At 39.2% G+C, this 19,907-nt stretch overlaps 1 protein-coding gene across 1 annotated transcript in view; it reads left to right on the top strand.

Annotated features, from left to right (window-relative positions):
• Positions 1-19,144, top strand: part of CNGB3 (cyclic nucleotide gated channel subunit beta 3) — a 170,560-nt gene extending 151,416 nt beyond the window's left edge. The window contains exons 16-18 of the mRNA XM_003821153.7: positions 13,709-13,855; positions 14,098-14,272; positions 16,835-19,144. Of these exons, the coding sequence (XP_003821201.2) occupies positions 13,709-13,855; positions 14,098-14,272; positions 16,835-17,161 (649 nt within the window). The 3' untranslated portion in view covers positions 17,162-19,144. The remainder of the gene's footprint in view (positions 1-13,708; positions 13,856-14,097; positions 14,273-16,834) is intronic.
• The last annotated feature ends 763 nt before the right edge of the window (positions 19,145-19,907 follow it).

The following is a 19,907-nucleotide window of genomic DNA, read 5'->3' as shown; positions in this document are numbered from 1 at the left end:
TTAAAGTTACAAGGAATAAAGTGTTTCCTAATAATGTTGACAAAGATGAAAGGATATCTCAGAAAAAGTCTACACAGGTTATCTAACCTCATGTTTCCCAAATAAAACCCAGTTAGAAATTTCCTTAATGAGAACAAATATTTGGAGTTTTAATCCCTTACTCAGCATTGAATGTGATGTTCTTTCCATTGATAGCATGTAGAGTTATATATATATATATGGAAATAATTCTACATGAGAAAATGTATTTAGACCAGAACCTTCTTTATTTTAGGAAATATTTTCATTTCTTACAATTATTAAAGCATTAATCATTCTAAATTGCATCTGCTTAAGAAGGCTGCCTGATTGGTTTGCATCCATGCCATGTGCCACAACTTATGAGCTATGTATCTCCAGGCAAGTTACTCAACTGAGACTTCATTTCTTCATCAGTCAAAATGGAGAAACACTAATACATGACCACCTCATAAGATTGAAAATTATTATGTGTATTAATACATAAAAAAGAACTTGGGAAAATATCTCGCTCATAGTAAGCACTCAATAATATTATCTATTGGGGAGGAGCCAAGATGGCCGAATAGGAACAGTTCCAGTCTACAGCTCCCAGCCTAAGCGATGCAGAAGACGGGTGATTTCTGCATTTCCATCTGAGGTACCGGGTTCATCTCACTAGGGAGTGCCAGACAGTGGGCACAGGTCAGTGGGTGCACGCACCGTGCGCGAGCCAAAGCAGGGCGAGGCATTGCCTCACTCGGGAAGCGCAAGGGGTTAGGGAGTTCCCTTTCCTAATCAAAGAAAGGGGTGACGGACGGCACCTGGAAAATCGGGTCACTCCCACCCGAATACTGTGCTTTTCCGACGGGCTTAAAAAACAGCACACCACGAGATTATTTCCCGCACCTGGCTCAGAGGGTCCTACGCCCATGGAGTCTCGCTGATTGCTAGCACAGCAGTCTGAGATCAAACTGCAAGGTGGCAGCGAGGCTGGGGGAGGGGTGCCCGCCATTGCCCAGGCTTGATTAGGTAAACAAAGCAGCCCAGAAGCACGAACTGGGTGGAGCCCACCACAGCTCAAGGAGGCCTGCCTGCCTCTGTAGGCTCCACCTCTAGGGGCAGGGCACAGACAAACAAAAAGACAGCAGTAACCTCTGCAGATTTAAATGTCCCTGTCTGACAGCTTTGAAGAGAGCAGTGGTTCTCCCAGTACGCAGCTGGAGATCTGAGAACAGGCAGATTGCCTCCTCAAGTGGGTCCCTGACCCCTGACCCCTGAGCAGCCTAACTGGGAGGCACCCTCCAACAGGGGCACACTGACACCTCACACGGCAGGGTACTCCAACAGACCTGCAGCTGAGGGTCCTGTCTGTTAGAAGGAAAACTAACAAACAGAAAGGACATCCACACCAAAAACCCATCTGTACATCACCATCATCAAAGACCAAAAGTAGATAAAACCACAAAGATGGGGAAAAAACAGAACAGAAAAACTGGAAACTCTAAAAATCAGAGCGCCTCTCCTCCTCCAAAGGAATGCAGCTCATCACCAGCAATGGAACAAAGCTGGACGGAGAATGACTGACGAGCTGAGAGAAGGCTTCAGACGATCAAATTACTCTGAGCTACGGGAGGACATTCAAACCAAAGGCAAAGAAGTTGAAAACTTTGAAAAAAATTTAGAAGAATGTATAACTAGAATAATCAATACAGAGAAGTGCTTAAAGGAGCTGATGGAGCTGAAAACCAAGGCTCGAGAACTACGTGAAGAATGCAGAAGCCTCAGGAGCTGATGCAATCAACTGGAAGAAAGGGTATCAGCAATGGAAGATGAAATGAATGAAATGAAGCAAGAAGGAAAGTTTAGAGAAAAAAGAATAAAAAGAAATGAGCAAAGCCTCGAAGAAATATGGGACTATGTGAAAAGACCAAATCTACGTCTGATTGGTGTACCTGAAAGTGATGGGGAGAATGGAACCAAGTTGGAAAACACTCTGCAGGATATTATCCAGGAGAATTTCCCCAATCTAGCAAGGCAGGCCAACGTTCAGATTCAGGAAATACAGAGAACGCCACAAAGATATTCCTCGAGAAGAGCAACTCCAAGACACATAATTGTCAGATTCACCAAAGTTGAAATGAAGGAAAAAATGTTAAGTGCAGCCAGAGAGAAAGGTCGGGTTACCCTCAAAGGGAAGCCCATCAGACTAACAGCAGATCTCTCGGCAGAAACCCTACAAGCCAGAAGAGAGTGGGGACCAATATTCAACATTCTTAAAGAAAAGAATTTTCAACCAAGAATTTCATATCCAGCCAAACTAAGCTTCACAAGTGAAGGAGAAATAAAATACTTTACAGACAAGCAAATGCTGAGAGATTTTGTCACCACCAGGCCTGCCCTACAAGAGCTCCTGAAGGAAGCGCTAAACATGGAAAGGAACAACTGGTACCAGCCGCTGCAAAATCATGCCATAATGTAAAGACCATCGACACTAGGAAGAAACTGCATCAACTAATGAGCAAAATAACCAGCTAACATCATAATGACAGGATCAAGTTCACACATAACACTAATAACTTTAAATGTAAATGGACTAAATCCTCCAATTAAAAGACACAGACTGGCAAATTGGATAAAGAGTCAAGACCCATCAGTGTGCTGTATTCAGGAAACCCATCTCACGTGCAGAGACACACATAAGCTCAAAATAAAGGGATGGAGGAAGATCTACCAAGCAAATGGAAAACAAAAAAAGGCAGGGGTTGCTATCCTAGTCTCTGATAAAACAGACTTTAAACCAACAAAGATCAAAAGAGACAAAGAAGGCCATTACATAATGGTAAAGGGATCAATTCAACAAGAAGAGCTAACTATCCTAAATATATATGCACCCAATACAGGAGCACCCAGATTCATAAAGCAAGTCCTGAGTGACCTACAAAGAGACTTAGACTCCCACACATTAATAATGGGAGACTTTAACACCCCACTGTCAACATTAGACAGATCAACGAGACAGAAAGTCAACAAGGATACCCAGGAATTGAACTCGGCTCTGCACCAAGCAGACCTAATAGACATCTACAGAACTCTCCACCCCAAATCAACAGAATATACATTTTTTTCAGCACCACACCACACCTATTCCAAAATTGACCACATACTTGGAAGTAAAGCTCTCCTCAGCAAATGTAAAAGAACAGACATTATAACAAACTATCTCTCAGACCACAGTGCAATGAAACTAGAACTCAGGACTAAGAATCTCACTCAAAACCGCTCAACTACATGGAAACTGAACAACCTGCTCCTGAATGACTACTGGGTACATAACGAAATGAAGGCAGAAATAAAGATGTTCTTTGAAACCAACGAGAACAAAGACGCAACATACCAGAATCTCTGGGACTCATTCAAAGCAGTGTGTAGAGGGAAATTTATAGCACTAAATGCCCACAAGAGAAAGCAGGAAAGATCCAAAATTGACACCCTAACATCACAATTAAAAGAACTAGAAAAGCAAGAGTAAACACATTCAAAAGCTAGCAGAAGGCAAGAAATAACTAAAATCAGAGCAGAACTGAAGGAAATAGAGACACAAAAAACCCTTCAAAAAAATAATGAATCCAGGATCTGGTTTTTTGAAAGGATCAACAAAATTGATAGACCACTAGCAAGACTAATAAAGAAAAAAAGAGAGAAGAATCAAATAGACCCAATAAAAAATGATAAAGGGGATATCACCACCGATCCCACAGAAATACAAACTACCATTAGAGAATACTACAAACACCTCTACGCAAATAAACTAGAAAATCTAGAAGAAATGGATAAATTCCTTGACACACACACTCTCCCAAGACTAAACCAGGAAGAAGTTGAATCTCTGAATAGACCAATAACAAGATCTGAAATTGTGGCAATAATCAATAGCTTACCAACCAAAAAGAGTCCAGGACCAGATGGATTCACAGCCGAATTCTACCAGAGGTACAAGGAGGAACTGGTACCATTCCTTCTGAAACTATTCCAATCAATAGAAAAAGAGGGAATCCTCTCTAACTCATTTTATGAGGCCAGCATCATTCTGATACCAAAGCCGGGCAGAGACACAAACAAAAAAGAGAATTTTAGACCAATATCCTTGATGAACATTGATGCAAGAATCCTCAATAAAATACTGGCAAAACGAATCCAGCAGCACATCAAAAAGCTTATCCACCATGATCAAGTGGGCTTCATCCCTGGGATGCAAGGCTGGTTCAATATACGCAAATCAATAAATGTAATCCAGCATATAAACAGAGCCAAAGACAAAAACCACATGATTATCTCAATAGATGCAGAAAAGGCCTTTGACAAAATTCAACAACCTTCATGCTAAAAACTCTCAATAAATTAGGTATTGATGGGACATATTTCAAAATAATAAGAGCTATCTATGACAAACCCACAGCCAATATCATACTGAATGGGCAAAAACTGGAAGCATTCCCTTTGAAAACTGGCACAAGACAGGGATGCCTTCTCTCATCACTCCTATTCAACATAGTGTTGGAAGTTCTGGCCAGGGCAATTAGGCAGGAGAAGGAAATAAAGGGTATTCAATTAGGAAAAGAGGAAGTCAAATTGTCCCTGTTTGCAGATGACATGATTGTATATCTAGAAAACCCCATTGTCTCAGCCCAAAATCTCCTTAAGCTGATAAGCAACTTCAGCAAAGTCTCAGGATACAAAATCAATGTGCAAAAATCACAAGCATTCCTATACACCAACAACAGACAAACAGAGAGCCAAATCATGAGTGAACTCCCATTCACAATTGCTTCAAAGAGAATAAAATACCTAGGAATCCAACTTACAAGGGATGTGAAGGACCTCTTCAAGGAGAACTACAAACCGCTGCTCAAGGAAATAAAAGAGATACAAACAAATGGAAGAACATTCCATGCTCATGGGTAGGAAGAATCAATATCGTGAAAATGGCCATACTGCCCAAGGTAATTTACAGATTCAATGCCATCCCCATCAAGCTACCAATGCCTTTCATCACAGAATTGGAAAAAACTACTTTAAAGTTCATTTGGAACCAAAAAAGAGCCCGCATCACCAAGTCAATCCTAAGCCAAAAGAACAAAGCTGGAGGCATCACACTACCTGACTTCAAACTATACTACAAGGCTACAGTAACCAAAACAGCATGGTACTGGTACCAAAACAGAGATATAGATCAATGGAACAGAACAGAGCCCTCAGAAATAACGCCGCATATCTACAACTATCTGATCTTTGACAAACATGAGAAAAACAAGCAATGGGGAAAGGATTCCCTATTTAATAAATGGTGCTGGGAAAACTGGCTAGCCATATGTAGAAAGCTGAAACTGGATCCCTTCCTTACACCTTATACAAAAATCAATTCAAGATGGATTAAAGACTTAAACGTTAGACCTAAAACCATAAAAACCCTAGAAGAAAACCTAGGCATTACCATTCAGGACACAGGCATGGGCAAGGACTTCAGGTCTAAAACACCAAAAGCAATGGCAACAAAAGACAAAATTGACAAATGGGATCTAATTAAACTAAAGAGCTTCTGCACAGCAAAAGAAACTACCAACAGAGTGAACAGGCAACCTACAAAATGGGACAAAATTTTTGCAACCTACTCATCTGACAAAGGGCTAATATCCAGAATCTACAATGAACTCAAACAAATTTACAAGAAAAAAACAAACAACCCCATCAAAAAGTGGGCAAAGGACATGAACACACACTTCTCAAAAGAAGACATTTATGCAGCCAAAAAACACATGAAAAAATGCTCACCATCACTGGCCATCAGAGAAATGCAAATCAAAACCACAATGAGATACCATCTCACACTAGTTAGAATGGCAATCGTTAAAAAGTCAGGAAACAACAGGTGCTGGAGAGGATGTGGAGAAATAGGAACACTTTTACACTGTTGGTGGGACTGTAAACTAGTTCAACCATTGTGGAAGTCAGTGTGGCGATTCCTCAGGGATCTAGAACTAGAAATACCATTTGACCCAGCCATCCCATTACTGGGTATATACCCAAAGGACTATAAATCATGCTGCTATAAAGACACATGCACATGTATGTTTATTGCGGCACTATTCACAATAGCAAAGACTTGGAACCAACCCAAATGTCCAACAATGATAGACTGGATTAAGAAAATATGGCACATATACACCATGGAATACTATGCAGCCATAAAAAATGATGAGTTCATGTCCTTTGTAGGGACATGGATGAAATTGGAAATCATCATTCTCAGTAAACTATTGCAAGAACAAAAAACCAAACACCGCATATTCTCACTCATAGGTGGGAATTGAACAATGAGATCACATGGACACAGGAAGGGGAACATCGCACTCTGGGGACTGTTGTGGGGTGGGGGGAGGGGGGAGGGATAGCATTGGGAGATATACCTAATGCTAGATGTCGAGTTAGTGGGTGCAGCACACCGGCATGGCACATGTATACATATGTAACTAACCTGCACAATGTGCACATGTACCCTAAAACTTAAAGTATAATTTAAAAAAATTAAAAAAAAAATATTATCTATTAATGTTACTATTACAATATTCTTAGTAGTAATAATATTTGCTAATTGGCTATCTGCATACACACTTACCCCATGCCTAGATTACAAACAGCTTGAGGGCAGGTGTTAATCATCTTTATAGCCCCAGAAGTTGGCAGAGTATCTAGCCCATTGTAGAGTATGCTATTTCTATGTACTCCTAATTTATCTTTTTCCTTTTCTTTTCAATTTTTACAGTGAATTCTTTATCTTCCCTTGCATGATTGACCTTCAAAGCACAATCATCTGCACAATCTTGGATGCATCCAAAAAAGTACTTATCAAAGCCTCGCTGAGAAAGACAATGTTTAAAACAGATTATTTGTTTCTCTGAATATTCTAAATGTATACCATTGATCATGTCTGAGCAACAAAGAGAGAGCTGGGTATCTGAAATGCATTGTACTGACCTATCTCCTTCCATCCATAAACTTACTCTTACTGAACTTTACTTGAAAGTGATTCATAGCCTTTACTGGGGGCTCTATTACAAATGCTCCTAGCAAGCTTATTGTTGTGTCTATCGCAAGAATATGAAGTTTTCTACCACTTTGCAGAATGGCCCCTTTACTAAGCCCTTCAGGAGATATTTCTGCCTGTCTTTAAGCCAACTCTGGATCCATTTTTATGGTACAGAAGGCTTACACCTAAATTTGAAGCCCCACTGTGCCAAAGTGTTCATTTTTTTATGAATTCCATTTTATGTCCCCATTCTTGTTTTTGTTTTGCTCCTACATTCAATTTATGCTCTTTTGTATCCTACTTTTCCTTGTGAGTTCTTTCTGGATACAGTAGCTCTACTAAAAAGAGCTGTGCAGGTTGTACACTGCACAACTCCAGAGGGCTCCAATCACATTACAGTTTGTATGTAACATGCAATGTGTAATCTACATGTGGCAGCCCTGGACAAAGCTTGGAATGGATGACTGACCAGGGACTATCTTAATATTCTAGCTCTGTCTGAAAAAATATATAAATATATATATACACATACATACACACAAATGTATATGTATATAAATGTCTGTTACATATGCTATTTATGTATGTATGTGAAAATGTATGTGTGTATGTGTGTGTATACTTGTTCCTCACATTTACTGAGTTTTGCATATACAAGTTATCTTACACAGTCCCTGAATACACCATTTCTCCATAACATTCTCACACCTGCTTTTGTTCATTCACCCAACTTTGGCACACTAGTACTCAACTTTGGCACACTAGTACTATTTCTTCTTTAAGATAATCAGATACCTATAGTAGGTACTAAATATGGCCTTGTTTCCTACAGGAGACATTAGTAATCTGTTCAGAAACACAGTAGATGGTAGGATTATCTGGTTCCAAAGTATGTATTCTTTTCACAAAACCATACCATCCTTTAATAATTCTCCTTTTTACCCACTTCACTGTACTGAATACACGGTAGGCACTTAATAAATACTTACATGATTAGAGTGAAAATCAAAAAAGTCTTTATGTTATTGTCTAAGGTCATAGCAAATAGAGGTGGCTCTAGGATTAGAACCATTTCTTTGTTTCCTGGTCCATTGCTCTGCTCACTCTATTTTTACCTAGGGAAACAATAGCAACCTCAATTCTTTGTACTCCAGCATGGGCTCTTTCAGAAACTCTATGTGGGGCTGGGAATATTTAGGCTATTTAATGAGTGAAACTTTCCATGGGTGGAATGCTGGAGAAGCATTTTGTGGACAAGATGAGAAAAAAAAAGATGCTATTTTAAACGTTGCTGAAAGAGTTTGGGCAAAATCCATCTGGCAGACAGACTATTTCTTCCGTTTAAAAACTCATCAAGCACTCCAAACGTGTAACCTGTAGGCAAGTTTAATTAAAACTTGAGAAATCTCAAAATAACCTGACATTTAAATATGTTATTTCCGTTCTATTCTCATAGTCTAACATACATATACAGATATTCTCAGGTTCAAATTAACCTCCCCAATCCCATCCAGCCTTGCATAACTACAGGATTACCCTGTGTCCATGACAACAGGAATGTGAATGAAACAGACTCATCCAATCATTGTCCTTCAAATATTAACGTCAATTTCATAGAAAGGGAAGAAGGTAGATAGAAGAAAGCTGAGTAGATGAATGAGTGAAGATATGGTTGTGACAACAGAGGACAGACAGAATGATACGTAGATACATAGATAGATGGGTAAACTTTATTTCCCTTGTATTCTCTGACAAAGGTGGAGCTTGTCTTAAGAGTACCTTAGGAAAAGACTAAAGTTAGTGGTTTTCCACAAAGGAAAAAATTTGAAATGTGAAATCATTGAGAACATATTTAAAGATTCCAAATATATACTTTCTGCCTTAGAGGAGGAATTCTTTTTTTTTTTTTTTTTTTTTTTTGAGACAAGGTCTCACTCTGTCACCCAGTCTGGAGTGTATTGGTGTGACCATGGCTCTTGCTGCAGCCTCAACCTCCCAGGGTCAAGTGATCCTTCTACCTCAGCCTCCCAAGTAGCTGGGACTATAGGTGTGTGCCACGACGCCCAGCTAATTTTTGTATTTTTTGTAGAGATGGGATTTTGCCATGTTGCCCAGTCTGGTCTCGAACTCCTGGGCTCCAGCAATCTGCCTGCCTCAACCTCCCAAAGTGCTGAGATTACATGCGTGAGTCACCTTGCCAGGTCTAAGTCAATTCTTAAGTGGCCTGGAGAGTCCTGGACCCTGTCATTAATGCTAGGTGCAGGTAAGTGGTCAAGTTTGAAGCCATGAGTGGCCTTACACCAGTTTCCTCCCACTTTTTTCCTTCCTTCTCTGGCTTTGGGCATTTTATATGATTCCATTTTCTTTTTCTCTCTTAGCATAATAATTATACTTATTTTTTAAAGTTTAATGGTTACTCTAAAGTTTTCAATATGCATTTTGAACTAATCTGAACCTACCATCATATAACACTATGCCACTTCACATGTGGTGCCTTACAACAGAATGTTTCCAATTCTTCCCTCTCAGCCCTTATGACATTGCTGTCTTTCATTTCACTTATCCATAGGTTATAATTACCAAACACATTACCACTTTATTAAACAGTTGTCTTTTATAACAATTAAGAATGCGAAAAAATTGTCGAGCATGGTGGCTCATGCCTGTAATCCCAGCACTTTGGGAGGCCAAGGCGGGCAGATCACCTGAGGTCAAGAGTTCGAGACCAGCCTGTCCAACATGGTGAAACCCGTCTCTACTAAAAATACAAAAATTAGCCAGGCATGGTGGTGGACACCTGTAATCCCAGCTACTCAAGAGACTGAGGCAGGAGAATCACTTGAACCCAGGAAGCAGAGGTTGCAGTAAGCCAAGATTGTACCATTGCACTCCAGCCTGGGTGACAACAGCAAAACTCTGTCTCAAAAAAAAAACAAAAAGGAATGACAAAATATTTTACTTTCATTTATGCCTTTTTAAATGTCCTTCCTTTCTTTGTGTAGACCTGAGTTTCTGATCTATATCATTTTCCTTCTCCCTGAAGAACTCTAAATGTTTTTTGCAGGGCAAGGCCACTGGCAATTGATTCCCTCTCTTTTTGTTTTTCTGACAATGACTTTGTTTCTTCTTTACTTTTGAAGGGTCATTTCCCTAAATATAGAATTCTAGTTGGTAGTTTTTTCTTGCCACACTTTAAATACTGTACTCCACTGTCTTTCTTGTGTGGCTTCTAATTTAAAAATCTGCTACAACTCTTATTCTTGTTTCTCTCTATCTTAGGTACTTCCCCCCTCTGGATTCTTTCAAGGTTTTGTCTTTGGTTTTCTGCAGTTGGAATATGATATGCCCAGAAGTTGGGGGTTTTTCATTTGTTTTGTTTCTTTTGGCATTTATCTTGCTTAATGTTCTCCTATCTTCCTGGATCTATGGTTTTGTATCTGACATTAATTTTGAAAAGTTCTAGGCCATTTTTTTTTTTTTTTGAGATAGGGTCTCCCTCTGTTGCCCAGGCTGGAGTGCAGTGGTGCAATCTTGGCTCACTGCAACCTCCACCCTCTGAGCTCAAGCGATTCTCCCTTCTCAGCCTCACAAGTAGCTGGTACCACAGGGCATGCCACTACGCCTGGCTAAATTTTTATATTTTTAGTGGAGATGGGGTTTGACCATGTTGCCCAGGCTGGTCTTGAACTCTGAGCTCAAGTGATCCACCCATCTCAGCCTCCCAAAGTGCTGGGATTACATATTAATCATAGTTTTAAAATATTTCCAGTCTAATAACTCCAATATCTGTGTCATATTTCAGTCTATTTCTGCTGCTTATTTCTTTGGACTGTTTTTTCTTCCCTTTTAGAATTCCTTATAATTTTTTTGTTTTTTGTGGTTCAAAGCTAAAAATTATGTTACAAATAATATGGACTGAGGTAAACAGGCCTCTAGTGTGACATTTTATACTAATTTGGCTAGGACTCGGGCTGTGTTTAACATTTGGTATAGCTGTTGGTGCCAGAGGCTTCAAATTCCTTCTAGTTCCCTGTCTTTGTCTCCACTGTTGACTGGGCTTACAGAGGCTTCTCAGAGAGGGTTTGCATCTTGCTGCTGTTTCAGCTGTAATTCGTTAGTATTATATAGGAGACTTGGGCGGGGGTAAGGTATGGAGAAGGGGAAACGATTTATAATTCTGTGATAAAGTTTCAGTTTTTTGTATGTCCCAATGCTGTGACATTCACAGGAGTTTCTTAGATTTCCATCTCCCTTACATAAGACAGGAAGGCTTAAAGGGGCTGCATTGGGAAAAATGTTCTTCCCTCAGGTAGCACAAAGCTCTGGTAAAGTATTTTTCTCTAAATAGTAGGCCTGCGGTATGGAGAACGAATATGCTCTGGGTATATTTCACAATGATTAATCTTCCCCTACGCCTGCCAGAGCCGAGAGGGGATCTTCCTTGGCTCTTCACCCTAAGAACCTGATGAGGTTCCTGGTGGTAAATCCCACAAAAGTGTGAGTGACTTTATAACCATGGCCCCCAAGAGTTTCTCACTCTCATGCTAGTCCACATTCAGCCTCCAACAATTTATTAAAATGAGCATTTAAGCATTCTTACCAGTTATGACTCCAGGGGCTTCTGCTGCAGTAAGCAGATATGGCTGTAGTTTTATGGATTCACCTCTCTCTCCAGATTTGGGGGCGGTAGTTTGCCCTGTGACTTCAGTTCTCTGAAGGATCTAAGAAAAGTCGTTAATTTTTCAATTGTGCAGCTTTATCTTGTTGTAAGGACAGGAGTAATGATTTCCAGGCTCTTAACCTGTCAGAGCTAAAACCCTATATAAGTTTTTTAACAATTAACAGCCAACTGGAGTGCTCCCTTTTCTGCAACAACAGAAGTTGTTCATACTGTATAACATAAATCTTCAGGCACAGGGCCCATGCAGCTTCTTATATCTCATTGCTTCCAAAGGTCAGAGTGTTTTCTCTGTCTTCTCCACCTGTAGAAACTGCTTTTGTTAATGTGATCCTTCTTTCTCAGTTTCTAACAGATTAACTCCAAGGGGTTCAATCTGTTGTGTTATCCTCTCAATGCAGATCCTATGGTGTCTTTTTTAAACATTTGAAATGTGGTTTTTCTTGTTCTGTTTTTGCAAACCAATCCTTCCTTCTCAGATCACTGGTAACGATAGACTTTTTATTCATTTATCTTATTCCTTTCTGTGTTTATTCCCCCACTCTTTGTTGCTTATTTCTCAAATGCAAAATGCTCTTTTATATCCCTCCAAGACATAAAGCCCACAATTCCCTGGCATTCCAGGTGGGGAGATGTATATGAATGACTATATTATAGAGCAGCTTATGACACTGAGGAACAAGTTGATTTTGGAGTATAGTAGGAGACGAGATTGGATTCACCTGAGGTGACCAGGGCATCATGAAGTGCTGGCTTTCACATTTGATGTTGAGAGTTGTATCAGCCAGAGCCCAGGTGGAAAACAGACACACTCAAGTGAGGCAATTGAGTAAACTTTAATAAAGAGATTACTGACAGAAGTGAGGAAAAGTCTAAGAGTACCCAACTGACATGGTTTGGCTCTGTGTCCCAACCCAAATCTCTTCTCAAATTGTAATCCCCATGTGTTGAGGGAAGGACCTGATGGGAGGTGACTGGATCATGAGGGCAGTTCCCCCCGCCACCCCCGTGCTATTCTCGTGATAATGAGTGAGTTCCCAGGAGAGCTGATGGTTTTAAAGTGTGGCACTTCCTTGCTCTCTCTCTTTCCTGCTGCCATATAAGATGTGCCTTGCTTCCCAGTTGCCTTCCACCATGACCGTATGTTTCCTGAGGCCTCCCCAGTGATGCAGAATTGAGTTAATTAAGCATCCTTTGTTTAGAAATTACCCAGTCTCAGGTAGTATCTTTATAGCAAGGTGAAAACGGACTACTACACCAACAAAATGTGGCAATGCATCTCAAATTTAGCAACAGCAAAGGAACTGTTACTACAGTGAGGCCTGAATGGGAAAAGAAGAGGGTATGTTTACCAGAACTCATCAGGAGTGATGGGAATTGCACTTCTAGAAGACATCCATGTGTCAGGAGCTGTAGATTTTGGTAGAGAACTGCAGCCACTGCTAACCTAAGGCTTGGCAGGAAAATAACAGGGGAGATAAATGCTCTGATCCCACTCTCTTCCTGCTTTCTGATTTCCTATTCGTCTTTTCCAATGGCTGAGCCCAAGTGAAGTCAGAGGGCAAGCCTACAGAGGTCAGCTTCCTGGGAAACAAAGGAGCATGGGAAGAGGTGAAAAGTGGATCTGAAGGAGCAAATGAGGGATACCCAGTCCAAAAGGATTCTGCATTTCTGGAATCTGGGATGAAGGATCTGACAGGATACTGACAGCCACAAGTCCTTGATTTGTGGGACTTAGAGGTGGGAGTTAGAGAAAAAATATATTGAAAACTGAGCCATTTCTATTCCCACATCTTGACACTCTCTGCACAATCACCTGGACCCTCACCTCTAGGGAATGATTTCTGAAGCAGTATAAATACTTATAATAGTTGCTATTTTTTTAAAGAGATTTCAGTGGAGGAAAACTGAAACTGGTGGCAAAGACTCATTTTTCTCTCTTACAGCCTTCTAGCAGCAGGAGGAGGAAACCGTCGAACTGCCAATGTGGTGGCCCACGGGTTTGCCAATCTTTTAACTCTAGACAAAAAGACCCTCCAAGAAATTCTAGTGCATTATCCAGATTCTGAAAGGATCCTCATGAAGAAAGCCAGGTACAACCTTTAAAACACCATTAGAGATGGATGGAGTTGGTTTTACTTTGTAAACTGTGAGATAGGGAGAACCGTATTATGATTGTGATAAACTTGATCACAGTGAGATATGCTTAATGAACAACTATTAATGTAGGTACCCATTGAGACTACACAGGTTAGGATAAATTGCAGTTTTTTTAGTAGATTTTGCCAGAACTCTCACAGAGTTACCTAAAACAGCTTTTCTCTCCTACCCACAGAGTGCTTTTAAAGCAGAAGGCTAAGACCGCAGAAACAACCCCTCCAAGAAAAGATCTTGCCTTCCTCTTCCCACTGAAAGAAGAGACACCCAAACTGTTTAAAACTCTCCTAGGAGGCACAGGAAAAGCAAGTCTTGCAAGACTACTCAAATTGAAGCGAGAACAAGCAGCTCAGGTAATAAGGTGGAGTGAATGGAGGGCTGTCATGGAGAAGGCCCCAGACTAAGTATATACCCACAAACGCCCACTCTAATTCCATTTCAGACACTGGGATGATTTGGACTAATCTAATACTAATACTTCCTGCTTTATATACAGCACATTATTATTTAAACTGCTGAATTCCCACATATCATCACATTTAACCCTCACAGGATGTTTATAGATGGCTTTAATATACATGTATTTATAAACAGAGTATACCCTCATTATTCATAGATTATTTGCAGATTCTATATTGGTGAATCTACTTACTATAATTTATTAGTAACTTAAAATCAATACTCATGGTGCTTTTGTGGTCATTTGTGGACAAGAGCACGTGCAGGGTGGCAAAAAATTTAAGTTGCTTGATGCATACATTTTCAGCTGAGGTTGAAAAAAGAGGCACTCTCCTTTCTTGTTTCAGCTCTGATACTATAAACGAATGACCCTTGGCCGGGTGCGGTGGCTCACACCTGTAATCCCAGCACTTTGGGAGGCCAAGGCGGGCGGATCACGAGGTCAGGAGATTGAGACCATTCTGACTAACATGGTGAAACCCTGTCTCTACTGAAAACAAAAAATTAGCTGGGCATGGTGGCACACGCTTGTAATCCCAGCTACTTGGGAGGCTGAGGCAAGAGAATCGCTTGAATCTGGGAGGCAAACGTTGTAGTGAGCCGAGATCACAACACTGCACTCCAGCCTGGGCGACAGAGCGATACTCTGTCTCAAAAAACAAACAAACAAACAAACAAACAAAAACAACAACAAAAAAGAGTGACACTTTTAGTGCCATGCTTTCCACATTTTTGTGCTTTTTGCATGTGTGTGATTTTGCTGCTTAAAATAGCCCCCAAGCATAGTCCTGAAATACTGTCTAGTGCTCCTAAGTGCCAAAATGCTGTGATGTGCCTTCCAGAGAAAATATGTGTGTTAGGTAAACTTCATTCAGGCATTACAGTGCTGTTTCCATGAGTTCAATATAATGAATCCATAATACCTCAAATTAATCAATTGATCAAATTAAATAGTGTATCTCTAAACAAAAACACACATGAAACAAAGTTATACATTGACCAATTGACAAAAATATTATGGCTTGAACCATAATATCTCATAGGAACTTAATGCTGTATTTCCTCCAAGAACAATGGTTCAGTACTTGCTAACTTGCTGTTTGTGGAAAATTTATAGAACAAAACTACATGAATAATAAGAATCAACTGTATATATACAGACATACATATGGATATATAAATAAATAACCCATTTTATCAACATTTTCACAAATATTCAATTACTATAGATCACAAATGTTTAAAGCCTGAAATAACTTTGTAAATTTCATCCAAGCTTTTCATGTTATAGATGAAGAAACGGAAAACGAGATCAAGGAATTTGGATAAGATCATAATTAGTTACAGAGCAGAAAGCTATTACTCAGGTGTTCAGACTTACAGGCCTACACCAACCTGCCTTTCAATTCCTAAAAATATAAAGAAACTCAAATGTTATTGTTTCTCTCTCTCTCTTTTTTTTGGTTTCATATTTCTTTGATTCTCGTAATTAGTCTATGAGGGCAGATATTGAGAAACAGACAGAGCAGGGATTCAGGTTTTCTGAACCTAGTCATTATGTTATCTCTAAAACTGTAGAAATGGGTAGCTGTGGACCTTTCAGAAAATAAGTAAAGCACATGTTATAAAGTCAGTCACATACAAAAGATGAAAACTTGCCTTTTCCTTTTCCACACATACAACACTGTGGTGAAAGTTAGGGATCCAGTATAAACCAAATGCTTCATTTGCATCAGCATAGAAATAGTAATTTGCATTAAAAAAGTATGGGAGTAAAGAAATATATAAGTAAATGTGTTAAGAATCTCAACTTTATCTGTGCACATTCATATCTCAGGCAAGCCTTTCTCAAATTGATCCCAAGCATTACCAGTAAAGAGCATAGTGTACCTTTTGCTATGAAATTTCTACAGCTAGTGCTAAACACGATAGGTACAAACATGACAGGTCAAGCACCTGTGGGACAAATGGAAAAGATCATACTAGGAAAGGGATAAGTTTCTCCCTGAGGTTCTCCCACGAGCTTAGGCAAGAGGAAAACCCTACTTTTTACAGTATTTTTATATAGTATTGGTTAATATGTTTTTATTAAAAATAAATATTTAAAATTTTATCTCTACAGAATAAGTAAATATTTAAAAAGCAAAAACAGAGTCCTGAGCACTGAGTCTAATAATTCAGAGAGTATAAGGACCAATAGGAAGAGAATTCCTTGGCAGAGACAAAAAAATGCAATTCAGACTAACATTATGAGTCAAAGGCAACAAGTCCATTCTCTAGCACACCAGAAACTTCATCAAATGATAGTCAGAAGCAAAGCAGACATGATTCCTGGATTCACTTAATTCAGACAGTCTGTCTTGGTGGTGATCTTAGCCATTGCATGCTAATCAAAATCTAATCCAATGTTTTTAATTATGATTTCAACACCAGTTCTTTGTAATTGCTCCTTCCAGAAAAAAGAAAATTCTGAAGGAGGAGAGGAAGAAGGAAAAGCAAATGAAGATAAACAAAAAGAAAACGAAGATAAACAAAAAGAAAATGAAGATAAAGGAAAAGAAAATGAAGATAAAGATAAAGGAAGAGAGCCAGAAGAGAAGCCACTGGACAGACCTGAATGTACAGCAAGTCCTATTGCAGTGGAGGAAGAGCCCCACTCAGTTAGAAGGACAGTTTTACCCAGAGGGACTTCCCGTCAATCACTCATTATCAGCATGGCTCCTTCTGCTGAGGGCGGAGAAGAGGTTCTTACTATTGAAGTCAAAGAAAAGGCTAAGCAATAAATGTTTGATTATCTTTAGATGTGATATAGCTAGTTCCCAAAGTGATTGTACCTAGGATTGTAACTTAAATTAACGAGGGGAAACGACACGCTGGGACCCTTGAGAAACGAAAGGCAAATCCCTAGCTTAGTTTCTAGGACTTATCTGAGAGTGTGATTTCATGCAGTGGTAATAAGAAGATTATTAAAAGCCATCCCTATTCTCCGTTTTCATTAACTTTATGCAATTGCTATATCTTCTAATTGTATGTAGTAAGTTTCCTTTTCCTTTGGTTCTTTCCTGATGATGTCTCTTCCTTCCAGTTTTATTAGCTTGCTCTTGGCTGTGATGTGATTCACTAACCTTTTCTCTTAATTTTTACTGTGTTTAATTTCTTCTTTGGCACTCTAAAGCCTGGCTAATTGTTCTAGGTTTATGAATTTCACCTCTTACATGTAAAGGGTATAAGATTTTAATGTAATAGGTCAAAAATCAGATTATTTTCATTCAAATGAGGATGATGAGTCACTGTAATATCCAAAAATCCCCAGCAGCTGGGACTGAAGGGAAGCAGAGCTCATGAAGCTTTCTGAATGAGAAGTCTGATTTTTGGAACAGTCCCCTGAAGACCAATGTTGGTCGGCAGAATTAGCAAACTGGCAAAATCACATTGCAGGAACATATTGGAAAAATTGTACCCTTTACTAAAGAAATAAACTTCAATATTTTCTCTTCTAACCAACTTAAAAGACACCAATCTACCTAACTCATCTGGCTCAAGGGACTTGGACGGGAGGATACAGGCTAAAGTGACACTTATCAGAATCTTCCTCAAGCACATGCTGGAAAAGATATCAGATTGGAACTTCTTGTTTAAAATTAAGCTTTAGTAAAACAAAGTGATGAGGTTAGGAAGGCAGACTCTACACATGTCAGATTGACATATCCCCACAATTTCCGGAATCTACATGTATAGCTGTTTACAAAATCTCCAAGTTAATTAAGGGCACTTTAGGAAGTTGTCCTCATGAATTAGCTAGCATTAGCATAATTACCAAAGTTGCATGCTGTGAGGAGGCTACAAAGGCCAGGCTGATGTCGGAAGTAATAATACATATAGAATTCCATTCTAATAAATGCCATTAGTGTATAACATCAAGTTCTGTGTAATGAGGCTATTTCCAAGTCTCCAAAGATGGTCACTGTAACAGCACTTTGCTGAAAGGGTTTTAACAAATCATATTAGCCAAAAAGCCTACAACATAGATGCATTTAGCAAACCATGTACAAATCAATCACTATAATAAACTGTATCATTTGATAGAGTCACCATTTTTGCATGTAGTGTTTGAGTATCACAAAATATAACAAGTTTTACTAAAGGATGGTTGGTTTTTTCAGGATTTAAGGGAATATGGACAAATTGTTAAATAGTATTTATTTGATAAATGGGAGTTTGTATGCAGAAAGAGTGATTGCATATAAAAAGGGTGATTTAAAAACCCAGAAAAAAAAGGTAGAATAGGGCTGAAGCATCTGATAATAGGAAAAGAAAAGGACAAAAGTCCTCAACTTGTGAGCAATATGCTTTCCCTTTACACCCTGTAATTTATTCAAATGATATTAAAATACAAGACCATTGCAATTTATGCTTTTCGCCTGGCAGTTATTTTCCCCCCCAAGCTATCCTGTTTCAGATAATATCAATTTATTTGCAATCCATCAGACTAAAATCTAAGAAAATTCAAGACCTTTTTTATTGTTGATTTGGTGCCACCAAATTCTTTTTCTTTTTAAATCTTTCTAATTATCCTTTCTTTTTCAATCCCATTGCTAACACCCAGAACATATTTTCTGTTCAATGCAAATAAACATTCACTTTTTACCTATAGTCTGCTCTCGTCACTGGTCTGCCCTCTTAGTCCCTTTGCTATTGGAAAATAAAATCTTTCTAAAACCCTACTTTTGACCATGTTACTTCCCTGCTCAGTGGCTGTATTAGAGTTTTCCAGAGGGGGAAAAAAAAGCAATAGGGGATATATATCTATCTCAGGCCATTGGATTCAGACTGGAACTTAGACCACTGGTTCTTCTGGTTCTGATGCCTTCAGACTCAGACTAAAATTATACAACGGGCTTTCCAGGGACACCAGTTTGTAGATGGTAGATCATGAGACTTCTTTTCCTTCATAATTTCATGAGCCAATTCCTTATAATAAATATATTTAAATATATATTATATATTACAAATATATGTAGAGATTTATTATATATTTTAATATATATCATAGAGATATTTATCATGTTTTTTATTTATATATTTTATATATACATGGTTTATTATTAGGAATTGGCTCACACAACTGTGAAAGCTGAGATGTTCCATGATCTGCAGTCTTTAAGCTGGAGACCCAAGAGAGCTGGTGGTGTAGCTCTAGTCTGAATCCAAAGGACTGAGAATTAGGAGAGCTAATGGTAAAGGTTGCAGCCTGAGACAGGAGAAGATTAATGTCCCAGGATGAGCAACCAGGCCAAGAGAGCAAATTCTCCCTTCCTCCATATTTTTGTTCTATTCAGGCCCTCAACAAACTGGATTATGCCCACCTACATTGGGGAGGGCAACCTGCTTTACTCTGTCCACCAATTCAAATGCTGATCTCATCCACAAACATACCCAGAAATAATGTTTTACCAGCTATCTGGGCATCCTGTGGCCCCATCAAGTTGACACATAAAACCAATCATCAAAGGAACCTACTAGTCCTCC

Source organism: Pan paniscus, chromosome 7 (assembly GCF_029289425.2).
Source record: "Pan paniscus chromosome 7, NHGRI_mPanPan1-v2.0_pri, whole genome shotgun sequence".
Taxonomy (NCBI): domain Eukaryota; kingdom Metazoa; phylum Chordata; class Mammalia; order Primates; family Hominidae; genus Pan; species Pan paniscus.
Note: the sequence above shows the minus strand (reverse complement) of the source record. Positions and strands in the feature narration are given on the sequence as shown.